The 14,051-nt window shown below is 36.6% G+C and overlaps 1 protein-coding gene across 2 annotated transcripts in view; it reads right to left on the minus strand.

The window, feature by feature from the left end:
- Positions 1 to 2,605: 2,605 nt before the first annotated feature.
- The window catches only part of CARD11 (caspase recruitment domain family member 11), a 119,525-nt gene continuing 108,079 nt past the window's right edge, over positions 2,606 to 14,051 (minus strand). For both annotated transcript variants that reach the window (XM_075179899.1, XM_075179898.1), the window contains exons 19-24: positions 12,127 to 12,207; positions 11,363 to 11,480; positions 10,131 to 10,310; positions 8,101 to 8,225; positions 6,406 to 6,521; positions 2,606 to 3,155 (exon numbers count right to left, since the gene is read on the minus strand). In XM_075179899.1, the coding sequence (XP_075036000.1) occupies positions 2,951 to 3,155; positions 6,406 to 6,521; positions 8,101 to 8,225; positions 10,131 to 10,310; positions 11,363 to 11,480; positions 12,127 to 12,207 (825 nt within the window). In that variant the 3' untranslated portion in view covers positions 2,606 to 2,950. The remainder of the gene's footprint in view (positions 3,156 to 6,405; positions 6,522 to 8,100; positions 8,226 to 10,130; positions 10,311 to 11,362; positions 11,481 to 12,126; positions 12,208 to 14,051) is intronic.

Consider the following 14,051-nt stretch of genomic DNA (forward strand, 5'->3'; position numbering starts at 1 on the left):
CATTGACACAAGGCAGGATAGTTCCATTGATTCACTTTGTTTGCTCCAAATTCTGACCATATCATCTGAAAGTCACAGCAGACCTCAAGATCCGTCAGACATTTTTCCAAACTTAAACTGTCCAGTTTTGGTGAGCCTGTGCCCACTGTAGTCTTAGTTTCTTGTTTTTGGCTGATAGGGAGTGTAACTGAGTGTGATCTGCCGCTGTAGCCAATCCGCTTTAAGGTTTGACATATTGTGTATTCAGAGATACTCTTCTGCATACTACTGTTGTAACACATGGTTATTTGAGTCACTGTTGTAACACATGGTTTGGTCATTCTCCTCTGACCTCTCTCATTAATGAGTCTTTTTCATCCACAGAATTGCAACTCACTGGATGTGTTTTGGTTTTACACATTATTTTCTGTAAATTCTATAGACTGCTTGAGAAAAACCCAAGAGTGCAGCAGTTTTTGAGATGCTTAGCCCACCCTGTCTGACACTAACAATCATTCCACTGTCAAAGTCACTTGGATAACATTTGTTTTGCACAACAAAACCAATTCAAACTAATTCGTTTGGTTTGTACAACACCTGAACCTCTTGACCATGTCTGCATCAAGTTGTTGCCGCATGATTGACTGATCGAATATTTGTATTAACGAGCAGGTGTACCTAATAAAGTGGGCACTGGCTGTATAGCTACTAAAGTCATAGAATCGGCATGTTACTCCATGCCCCATACTAGATACAGTGTAATACTTGATATATTAGTGATTAATCCCATGTTTAAGTGGTTCTCAAAAAGAAAACATTCCTGATTGTATTATTGACAGTCTATGTTAAGATTATTTACAAAATGAACCGAAAAAAATGTGGACTTGCAATGGTCCTTTGTACGCAAGTGTGTTGACTTTGTACACCCGCTTCAGTCTTAATACCTGTTGTATTCATAATTTCAATTCCTGATCAACTAAAATGAACAGCCAAATGAATAGGCTCCTAAAATTACTTTAGCCTATTTGGGATCTAAAAGGAAGTAAGGGGTGGACTTATGGTTTGAGAAAACTATAGGTCATATGGGAGCCCTAGCTTTTAATTTCAAACTAATGAGGGTCATATATATACTATTCAGTATGTGAACAAGCAGTGTGTTGTAAGTAGAGATGGGTGGGCTCGGTTTTGTGAAAACCGAACCCGCACCTATTCGTATTCCAAAACGAGGCAAAACGTCATTGTGACAGCGTCGGATCTCGCGAGTTTTGGAATCTATAAATACCACCCTCCATGGCAAGCTAGAGCCATTTGAGAGAGGTACAGAGAAGGGGTAGGACAAAGTATAGAGCAGTTTGGCAGGCAAAGTGATAGAAGAGAAAGAGGAGGGTGGTAGCAATGTTAGAGAAAACTCCATTACTGAATTGGTCATTGCTGAAATACAAATTATAAATATACAAGTCCTTGCACTCTCTTTTTTCTGAATTTGCACTACTAAGTGTAGGGTCTAATATACACCCAAAGATGAGTGCTCCATTGCTAAGAGTCATTGACTTGTCTTCTGAATTTGCAGGCAAATTCAACAGTTATATTGAATAAACACACATAGGGGGAGAAGGAGAAGCAGGAGACAGAAAATTAATCATCTTCCTCTGGACTGTCAATGGTGTTATAGTCTCTTAGTAGGCTGTGGATCTTTAGCTCTGATGAGCTTGTGGACAGTTTTTAGCTCCCAAACATCTGGTTTAAGTCCCTCCAGATGGTGCTCACTCACAAATTGTGCAACATCCAGGTAAAACCAAGGTGTAGTCCAGTTGTAAGGGAAGGAATTGTCCCACTTGTATCCGGGATCCCTTTCCCACCTTTGAGGGTCTCCTTGTACATGACCACCTGCTTCACTCTGTCCATGTATTAGTTGTAGAATTGCCCCAGTTATCCAAGGAACGGGTGGAGCGATCAAATGAACCATAACTGATTTCATGATCCAAGGACAATTCCATCTTGCACCACTTTTCTTTTCTGCCACTGCTGTGTGCCAATGTGTCCTAGATGTGCTAGGAACTGCCGTGTGCTTGAGTCATTGCTCTGTCGCTTACCACCCAGCCAAATCGCTGCAGTATTGGTCCAAAAGTGTATGAAAATAATAATGTGAGCTGGTCAAAACTGACTGCAAATTACTTGAAATTAGTGTTAGTGAGGTTAATAATAATGTAGGATCAAAAAAGAGCAAAATGATGGGATTTTAGAAATTTTTCTAAAATAATACAGATCCAAAACCAAAACACACAAGGGTGGTTTTGCCAAAACCCGAAGCTAATCCAGATCCAAAACCAAAACTTGGGGGTCAGTGAGCATCTCTAGTTGTAAGTACCAATTACTAAGCATTCAGGAAATAAGGAAATGCAATCCTTTTATAGATGGCATACAAGTTGGTATGATACATATAGTAGTTTACTGTTGGCCAGGAGTGTTGATAGGACCGGTCATCGGGGACTGTGCAACTCTAATATGAGTATAGAAATATTACACACATGTCCATTTTTATTAGAGTCCCTTATGTTTATGTTTTTTAGGAAAATAGCAACGCATGCAAGGCAGAGAGAAAAACACTGTTCCATGTAACAAGTCATTTAATGAAACAATAGTAATGCTTTTTATTTTGGAGAAAAAATTTTTTCTATATTTTTATTTTTTTTACAAAATTAAATATTTTACATGTCTAGATTTCTTCCTTTACTCTATATGTCTGTTTCTAGCAACAAAATAATAATACAAATACAAAATATTCAATAAAATATATGTAATGCAAACTGGACAATAATATACCTATACAATTTAGACTTCCCGTGCTGTTTTTTCCTACTTTTTCACCGCAGACCATTTTATTTGACTTTTCAGCCACACTGAAAAGCCACAAATTGAGAAATTACATTTTTTTTCCTTTTTTATATTCAATATAAAAATATGGATTGCTTTAAAAGAGAGGATCCTCTATCCAGATTGTTTTCCTTTGTTCTTCCGCAATTCTTTCCTTGATTACACGAATAAAGTCATCGATGGTGTTCCACGCATCTGCTTCTACTGTTGCATAGAGACAAGGGAGAGCTTCTAGTTCCTTCTCCTTCTGCCGACACGCACGTAGAAGCTCCTCTTCATTTTCCTGCCTTGACAGCAGCCTTCTGCAGTAGGAGAATCAAATCAGATTTAAATTTTTACAGTTTACTTAGTAACAACAGAAGTACAATATTGAAGTTATTTTATAGCTTCGACTGCTTTCTTACACAGTACTGCGTATCTATATATACCTTGTTTTGGGGTCTGTGTATACATATATCCAAACCTACGATGAACATGTTATGGCCCACCCACAAATGAGACTTTTGCATTTCAGCCCGATCATAAATTTAAATGTTTTAATTTTTCTCTCAAATTACTGTACAGTTGGCCATCATTTATAGAATCCTGGCAGTAAATGAATATCTGGGTTTCATATATTGAAAATAAGTTTTAAAAAAAACAACAACTTTAGTTTACATGCTCATAAATTTGTGCGTTATTTACTTGCAACATAATTGCATGTGCATGAGTCAAAGGGACCTCTACATTGGACTAAATTTCTGATTATCTTGCATGATTAACGAGCCCTGTGGCACCAAGCAAAATCAGGATGCCTTTATATATGTGCAACTTTCGCCAGTGCTAGGTCGTTTGAATATCCCATCCCTCAAACAAAATGTTTACGTGGTGAAGGGATCTCCTTAATCCTTCAAGGTATGTCTGTCTATGGAGAGGAATTAAAGCTGTACCAAATGTAAATTATGTTCTAGGGAGATGTCCACTTTAATTTTATTAGCAGTGTGTACTTAATATAATGCTATTGGGGCCATTTGCGCAACAAAAAAAACATGGAGCCCAAAAGCAAATTTAATTATGAGCAAATACATATTTTTGTCCTACTACCTCATACATGGCTCCTACATTGCTTTTTTGGAATTATCCCCATAAAACACACTGCACAAACTTTTACGGGGAATGCATGAAACGGAATGGTCATGATGTCACTTCAAAATTCTGCTACTTTAGGAACATCTCACCTCCGTTAATTTCAACTTTCATTATGTCTCATGAAAAAAGAAATATTGTTCAGTCAAACACTTATATCTGAAGTGTCAGGCTTTTATTGACAATTACATTAAGTTTATGCAAAGAGTCAATATTTGCAATGTTAACCCTTCTTTTTGAAGACCTCTGCAATTGGCCATGGCATACTGTCACTCAACTTTTGGCCCACATACTGACTGATAGCCACCAATTCTTGCCTAATCAATGCTTGGAGTTTGTCAGAATTTGTGGGTTTTTGTTTGTCCACCTACCTCTTGAGGATGGACTACAAGTTCTCAATGGGATTAATGTCTGGGGAGTTTCCTGGCCATGGACCCAAAATGTTGATGTTTTGATCCCCAAACCACTTAGTTATCACTTTTGCCTTATGGCAAGGTGCTCCATCATGCTGGAAAAGGCATTGTTTGTCACCAAACTGTTCTTGGATGGTTGGGAGAAGTTGCTCTTTGAGGAATGTTTGGTACCATTCTTTATTCATGGCTGTATTCTTAGGTAAAATTGAGAGTGAGCCCACTCCATTGGGTGAGAAGTAACCCCACACATGAAGGGTCTCAGGATGCTTTACTGTTGGCATGACACAGGACTGATGGTAGCGCTCACCTTTTCTTCTCCGGATAAGCGTTTTTCCAGATGCCCCAAACAATCTGACAGGGGATTTATCAGAGAAAATTACTTTACCCCAGTCCTCAGCGGTCCAATCTCTGCACCTTTTGCAGAATATCAATCAGTGCCTGATGGTTTTCCTGGAGAGAAGTCGCTTCTTTGCTGGCCTGCTTGGCCTTGACACCAGGCCATACTCCAAAAGTCTTCGCCTCACTGTGCATGCAGATGCACTCACACCTGCCTGCTGCCATTCCTGAGCAAGCTCTCCCCTGGTGGTGCCCGGGAAAATATGCAAGTTGCCATCATAAACACTGAGGCAGCAGACTTTGTGGAAAATATTTGTGTCATTCTCAAAACCTTTGGCCGTGACTGTATACATCAAATCCTACCTACCTTGGGGATTATCTCTAGCTCCTGCCAACTAGCCTAGGATATCCCCCATAAATGTGCTCTGTTTACCCATTGAAGTACATTTAAATATCTTGTTCTGAAAAATGATCTCTCATTTTTGCAGATCTTCCCATCAAAAGGATGCATGTATAACACAAATTATTACAAAAGTTGTCTTGCAGCATTCACATATACATGTAAAAGGTTCCATACCTGCCAGAACTAAAAGGATGTTTAGATATAAACATACTTTCCCCTATTATTTGACCCACCTACCTTTGGTAGCAAGAAGGTGGGGATCCCTCTGTTAGATCCCCACCAGTATCTGAATAATGCCATTAAGACCACCAAACGTATGCAATGCAGTCATTCTATTGTACCAACATGACTGTATTAAATAGGTTTGACACCTTAACATGTCCCCCCTCTTACACTGTGTCCAGGAAGAATTGCCCGTACAATAGATACAGTGGTAACATAACTGAATTTCAGTTAGATTGTGGATCCATTTACACTATCTTATATGCTTCTGATATCACTACCAGCCTTCCAGGGTCCACAGCTCCCAGGGGAAGGCTGACAGAATCCCACTTCCTGGTTGTTAGTTTACAATACAGGCACTTTCAGGAATTAAGTATACCTATCACAAAGAAAGGGGTCTATATGCAGTGAGCAAAAATTTATGTGAATTTCAAATGAGGTTGGACTTTTTTTTTCTTTTTTTTTTTTTTTAAAGAAATTCAGTTCAGAAAGGTAGTAATAATGGAAATCTAAGTTAGAGACCTCCTCTTTACTGCCACCTAGAAGAGTAAATTTCCCAAAAATTACTATCTTAAAATAAAGAGCTAACACATGTATTTGAGAATGGTACATGTAATTATTTTAGAATCCATATTATAGGATGCAGCTGAATATAAAATTCTCCAATCAGATTTAGCCAGATCTATACCATAATTTACATATTAAAATTAAGCACTAGATAAATTATAGCTATAATTTAAGCTCCAGTGTCCTGTGCACCAGTTTGTCAGCATTTGCATTTGGTTGGCTGAATCCTATGGATTAGGACAAACCTGAATTTTGCCTTAATCACTAATCCTGGATTCAATTCATTCCTAATTTAAAGATAACATTGGACTTTTTCTGTTAACATGTATATATTTCTATGTGAGCATCAATTATTTAATTCTAATTTATCTGGCTCATCAAAAATGCTAGCTGGCTCAAAGACCTACTCATGAATTTAGCATTGTTTTATTTACTGCTTATTGAAACATTTTAATCTGTAGACCAAGATTAATAATCATACATTACCTGAATCTTTTTATATTTTTCTCAGAAATTTTGACGAAAAGAATGATAGGATAGATTTTGGCTTTGATTAAGTCCTTTGTACATTCCAGTCCAATTTCCAGCAAACAGTGTTTATTCTAAGAAAACCCCAAAAAAACTTCATGAATACATTACCCATGTACAATGTCCTACCTATAGCTTTTAACATCGTACACAGTCATTCACCATTAGATTTTCACCAATTCTCTACATTCAATCCACAAATTTCATTTCTGACAACTTAGTCCTTTGCATTTAAGGCAGGGCTATTATACAACCACATTAACATACTCTTGGAGAAAATTGAGCTATAATTTTTTTTGTCATTGATTTTTTAGGGTGCCACAGTGCTCCGCAGAGGGAAGGCAGAGCATACATGAAATGGGCATACAAGATACACAAAATAAATGCAGATGTGAAAACAATGGGTAGGGAGACCCCCTGCTTATGAGAGCTTTCCATCTGGTGGTAAAAAAAAAACAGCTGAGGCAAGAGGAGTAAGTAGGTCTCAGAGTGGAAACTGGAAAAGTAACAAGGATGGACCAGTGTCAGAGTAGGGAAGGCTTTAATATAGAGACTTTCAAGAGCATTTCAAGATTTAAAGGGCCAGGTCTAACTGTTCATGTGTGGTAGGGAATTCCATAGGTGAGCAGCATAACAGGAGAAATATTGTAAGCAGGAAAAAGAAACTGTTATAATGGAGGAGGCAAGGTTCAGGTCAAAGTGGAATTGAGGGAGAGTATTTCGAGATCAGGTTTGAGAAGTGTAATGGGATTGTGTTGTTGAATGCTTTGTCGGTGAGTAATTTGAATTGTATTTTGGTAGATATTGGGAGCCAGTGTAGATATTTGTAGAGTGACGCAGTGGTTGTGGTGCAGTAAGAGAGGACTCTCACCCAAGTACTGAAGTAGGGAGATGATAGCTAGGATGAGGTTACAGTAGTTGAGGCAGGAGAGGATAGTTTAATGTCTGTTTTAGGTGTTGGCTGTCTGGTTTGGTATGTCATAGAACTCCAAGCTACAGACAATGGTCTGTAACAAGGGGTAGATGAAATGTTTGGTGGATGCTGGATATGAAAGCACTCTGGGCACATGGGAGTCTAAATTGAACAAGTTCAGCTGATCAGGTAACATGTACAATGTGTCTCGACACACTGCACTGCCCATCTGGGTCAGCAAAAAGAGTTTATTAGACAATATTGCTCAGTCAGAATACCTGCTGTATAAATATATGCACTCTCTAACATCCCTTGGTTACCCTGTGTTGAACCCAGTGTTGACACTCCATTCACTACCCTGCAGTCCTAATTCAAAGTGAGTCATCAGCAGGATTAAGCCACAGTCACCAGCTCAACAGCAGTTACACAAACCATGCAGAAGTAAATGGTTTCAGGTGATGATGAAAGAGCCTAGGGGTTGCAGCAATTATTCTAGTACACCCGGGGGTACCACAATAACACTTGAAATCAATGAGTGGCAGTAGAAAATCTTGGAGTGGTTAGTGACAGTAGGTTACTGGCAGTAAGAAGAACCCAAAGAAAAATTTGTAAACACCAACCCTTCATTGAAGTGGTAGAGAAAGCCCATCCTGCCACAACAAGTAGTGTATACAAAAGGTTCAATTACAAAAGTTTAACACTCTCTTTATTCTATAGGTCTAATAAGATATTTTTTGTACCTTAAAAATAACAGACTCAACATTAGCAGGTGTAATACACTCGTACGAATTTGGATTTCTCTCTCTTGAGTAGATAATTGTCTCCGATTTCTGTTTCTTTTGAAATGCTTCCTTCGTTGCAATATCTAGGATAAGAAGTATTTGGAAATTTGTCTTAATAATAAAGGGTCAAAAGGTCTTTACAATATTATAATTGCTTTCCACTGTGTGAAACTCAAACTTAGCTCAACTCATACAAACCACCACCTATGCTTTTGGGGAGTGGCAATTGCTGTACAATGGTTATAGGATTTTATTTTTGCTAAATCTTGTTAGTTTGGTAATTTGAAGTCTAGAAATATAATCACTTCAAATTTTCCAGATTATGTGGGAGCCCCAACTTCTTCAGTTACATCCAGTATACTTATACAACAGCATGTAATATTTTCATCTTCACACAAATATGTTTTACGTTTAATTACATAATGGTACCTGCACATTTTCATCTGGTCATTTACCATTACCTCCAAACGACAAGATTAGAAAGCAATTTGGCCACCGATATGAATGGTCAAATTACACTGATTTGGCCATTCATATTGTTTCATTTCAGATGCTGGACCAAAAAAAAAGGTTTAAACTGCTTTACATTAGTGACTGCATTTCAATTTAAATGTTGACCTTTGCCCACATGGTGACGGAGGCATTGTTCAACCTAATTTCAACAACATCCTCAACACTGGTCCTACAGCATTGGATTTTAATTTTGTGTCAACTTCCTCAAATTGACTAACCAAAGTTGGATCGTGTGTGTGTAGCTTGGGTTTTTTTTTTTAATGCTGACTACACCCTGCTGATGCATTCTGCTGCTCAGCTTGGGCACCGAGTGACTGGATCAATATGTCCAAATTAGCCAACCAAAGTGGGTGATCATATTGGATGAGACTATGACCATATACAGGGCTAAGCAGCCATATATTTTCCAGCTCCACTGCAGTCCGTTAGTGGAGGTGGATCATGATCACACACAGGTTGTTATAATAGTCTAAATGATTTTCATTGATTAATGGTCTCATTATGGGGTCACACTATGGAACCATTCGCCTGATATTGTTGTCTATATCACAGCGTGTGGCCAGCTTTACTCACCTATCACAAGAAGTTCATGATGTAGACATTGTAAATTATGATGAGAACATATGAGGGATCATTAAATAAATATAAAAAGGAAATGATTAAAGTTAATAATGGTAAAATGCCTAAGGTAATTAAATAAACCATTAAGTGAAGGCATATTTTGAATTTTAATAGGTTTTCCAAGGAAAGTTTTCTAGCCAGTCATTTTTTTTTTTTTTTTTAAGGAAGCTTTGATAGGAAGAGTGACGTCTACTTCACTTAAACTTTTAAAGCTAGAACTTCTATAAAAAGTCTACATTTAATAGAAAATGGCATTTCTTTATGTTTTTACACATCATTTAATCATTCTACATATTAACTAAATCATAATAAAATAAGAAATATATGTTATAAATTAAATAATTTAGTTATAATTAGCTTAAATAATATATATTTGTATTTTCTCACATATGCTGGTACCATAAAACTTTGCAGAATGTTTACCACAGATCCAAAAATGCAAATGCATAAAGCAAATCATAAACATACATTTTTCACCAGTAACAGGAATTACAAACCTGATTTCAATGTATGAAATGTTTCTAAAAATCTCTCCGTGGTATCAACAGAAAACTATAAGATTACATTTTGTTCTTCTAACCACATGTGCTGTGGTTTATGGTACTTCCCCCATATCTGTCAATGTGATGTGACTTCTTGTGATGTTTGTATTTGTTAATGACTAATAGATGCTGAAGAGACAGATTTTCCAAATCTCTTCTGAAATGGTCTGACCCACTGTTGTCTCTCAATTATTAATTTTGGTAAATAAGATTAAACTCATCCCAATTAGCATAATGTTACTTGCAATTACCACTGTAATAGATGATTATAAATATTGTTCTACTACAATCTTTACATTTTCACTTACGTACCTGGTTTACATGTATTAAACTCCAAAGCACCAGAAGAGTTTAGCAATTTTTGAATAATAGTTTTGGCCAGTATGCTAGGTGCAAAGAGAACAGGTTTCCTTTTCTCACTGTGAATCGGTTGTACCAAACTGTATGGCACCAGGTTGAGGCTCTTTCTGATGTCGTTATCAGGATCCACCTCTAGAAGAAACATATAACAGATTCAATAGAATATAAAAATGCTTTTAAGTAAAATTGGTCTGTCCATTTGTAGCCCAGCTCCCACTAATGTGTAATAGAAACCTTGCAAATATGTTAGCAAAGAGGAGAAGTGGATAACATTACGGATATTCGATTCAGTTTTAGTGAACAGAATCATAGTATATACTTAATTGTTTAAGATGATTGCAATTTATTGCTTCTCCTTTCCATGTCCTTATATGTTCATTTTGTTTTGGTTAATATACAGATTTTCTCTTAGCAATAATATTTTAACATTTTATATTATGCTATTTAATATTTATATATTTTATCTGCATGTGAGGATAAACTATGAGCATACATTATCTTTAATAATAGTTATATTGTTATTTTCAGTTGCATTGTTATCTAAGGACATAGTATTCTACAGGGCTGCAGGAGTAGGTTTGTTTTACCAAATGCTTCTTGTTTCTCCTTTTATTACAAAGAGCTATCTTAGACTTCATACACACTGGCATTGTTTAGTGCCTTGTACATGTGTTCTCAACGTTTGTAACAAATATGAAAATGTGGTCTGACTGTAGAAAGCATTGTTTCTAGTGTTATTATAACCATTGGCTTTTTGCCTTCATTGCGTTCAATTTTCCTAATGGTATTTGTAAAGTTGCAGAGTATTTGCACATTACAGTGCAATGGAAAGCCTATTAATGCTAGTACAGGTCTGCTAACCTGTGGCTCTCCAAGTGTTGTGAAACTACAAGCCCCAGCATGCTTTGTCAGTACACAGCCAGATATCTGGCAAAGCATGCTGGGACTTGTAGTTTCACAACACCTGGAGAGTCACAGGTTGGCCAGGCCTACTCTAGATGGTATAGCACAGTGACAGTTAGGGGGTGATTCAATTGCCGGTGATGTGGTGCGTGGACATTGCTGGCAATTACTGTAAAAATCTCTGCTCCTTTTCCCTCTATGGGGTGCGAGGGAAAATGAGCAGCAATTTCTGACGTTCCGGAAACACTTTGCGACAAACAATATTAAATAATAATTCCTACCATCTTGCTTGTCTAATAGAAGTTTAATAGTCTCAATAGAAGGTGAGTTAGAGGAAACCATACGCAGACGTTCATTGCTGTTCATCCTTTTGTACTTATTCTCAGACCGGTTGACAAACTGAAAATAAAACAATTTATTATATTTTTTTTCAATAACAGATAAATAATCTCCATTTACATTCGCCAGTCCCCATATCCTCCACACTGAACATATCAATGTACATTTTCTTTACATTCACTATGTATTACAAAACTGCATGATTTATTAAATATTTAGCTATTTGTATTACATTAAATATGTCTGTGATCATTTTTGGGAAGGTATAAAGTATTCTAAAGAGCATGACACATAAATGCAGTACACTGTCAAATACATAAAGAAAAACAAAATCTCTGTGAAAGTGGAAATATACTTTTACATCCTTATGTAATGAAGCCTTAGCCTGGCTGGTTCCACTTATATTTTATGCTTAGGGTAAATGGAATGATAATAGACACACAGCAGACAAATAGTGGGTATAATTTCCTGACTCTCAGAGGTTCACAACATGAGAAGGTGGTGCCCTATGTTTACACTTGTGCTTTATATACGGCTTTGGTATTAAGCTTACTGACTGTAAATGTGCATTGCATCCATGTATTCTAAACATCCAAATGTCCTTGATTTAAAAGTTCATTAGAAATTCTTGATGAATAAAACTACTTTTAAACCTAAAAAATATCTGTAACATAATTATGTACTAGAATGCATTAAAAGAAATTACCTGAAAAATTTGTCCAAAAAGGAAGCTCGCTCTTGAAAGTCGAGGACTGCTCTTAGAATCAGTCTGTGTATAATCTTCTGGCTGAAGTACATTTTAAAGGGTGTAAGATGCAAATCAATAAAAGATAAAATATATACCCATTGTTACATAACCCCAAAACATAGTCACATAGTATGTGTGTAAGTGTTCATCCAATTTCTAAATGAAAGCCCATGTCCTCTGTACTCACAGCCACTGAGTGTTTCTAGTTTGCAATTCTACCTGTAAGTGAATGATTATTATTTGGCAATCTAGTGTATAATGTATACAGTCAACAAATTCAGGTAATCAAACTAGAAAAGACAGACCACTGTAAGTGTAACTGAAGAAAATCCTGGGTGGAACATTTTGTTAAGGAATGTTGATAGAAGATGTTGGTTAAAATACTATCTGCTGTAGTCATCAGTCCTGGGTGGGCATCTCTTTGAACCATTGTTTGGTATCTAAGTCATCTAGTGTAATCTTCAAATATATGTAACTGGAGTTGGTTGAATCCTTCATGGTTACCCCCTTCTCTCTTACATATCTCTTTATACAGCTCCCATTCTCTTCACTATGTATATATAATTACATTAAATGGCTACAAAAATATAATATCTATTATTTTAAAGAAATACTTAGCCAGTACTTAAAATTATTATCATCATCATGATCCTCATTGATTTGTAAAGTGCCACTGTGCTCCACATCAATAATGATGATTGCAGCAGTGCATGACCTCCCAGAAAAAACAAATCAAATTGAAATAAAGCAAGTTTTCTGTATGAACTAATCTTCATATCCAGGTGTATTTTACCTTCACTGACAATTTGGACTCATACGCACTTGTATTTTTAAATGCACTTTACATGCAAATGGGTATGACACTGCAAACCATTGTTTTAAATTGTTATACTTTTTATTTTTAATCTCTTATATTATCTGATTAGACATACAGTGTTATTATTTTGTGTAATTAGTGACAATAGGTATCCCAAAGAGACTGTTAACATCTACATTTTTATACATTGTATACTTGGCACATATAACTAACCAATATTTCTTCTGTACAGTTACCCATATCAAAATGATTTAATTATATTATGTCATGAACCTATGTGATAGCAATTCCTATGAGCTTATTTGTATTTTTTTTTAATCAAGTATTTTTATTGATATTTAAAAAAACAGACATACAAAAAACATAAGAATAAAACAAAAGAAAACATACAGAGAAAAACAATCGCAAATATGACTCAATCCAAGATTTTCCATATACGTACATTGCAAAATTACAACATATGTGCTAAACTCGTTGAAGAGCATGAATAAAAAAATGCCCACACATAAAAATACATGCATATACAAAAAGAAGGCCTGCATAATCTACCCGTGAGCTATAGTGGCACAACTAGACACTGCAAGCAAGGCACAAAGTGTGTGACATTTGACCTGGGGACCTGTAGACTTAGGCACTCGGGACCCATTGACTCGGGGCAACAAGTGCGTATGGAGACTCAAGTCACCTATGCCATATAGCATCAAAATTCTTTAAGGCCTGCCTGCTGGTATACACAAACCTTTCATGCCCTATAGTAGTGTTGACAAATGCTTTCCAAATTTGTAACGCGGGGCTCTCTGGAGCCAGCCAGAGTCTCGCTATGCTAACTTTAGCTAAGATATACAATTGAGAAAAATAAAGTTGTGTAAGCTTGTTAACCTTTCTCTTGAAGTGCAATCCAAATATACATGGTGACCGAAGAGGAACCTCAATTACGTTTTTTGGGATACAATGAGTGACCCTACGCCAGAAAGTTTGTATATGGAGACACTCCCAAAGCAGATGCCAAAAATGACCATTTTCTGAGCTGCATTTCGGGCAATTAGGAGTATTATCAGGGTGAAAT

Source organism: Mixophyes fleayi, chromosome 7 (genome assembly GCF_038048845.1).
Source record: "Mixophyes fleayi isolate aMixFle1 chromosome 7, aMixFle1.hap1, whole genome shotgun sequence".
NCBI lineage: Eukaryota > Metazoa > Chordata > Amphibia > Anura > Limnodynastidae > Mixophyes > Mixophyes fleayi.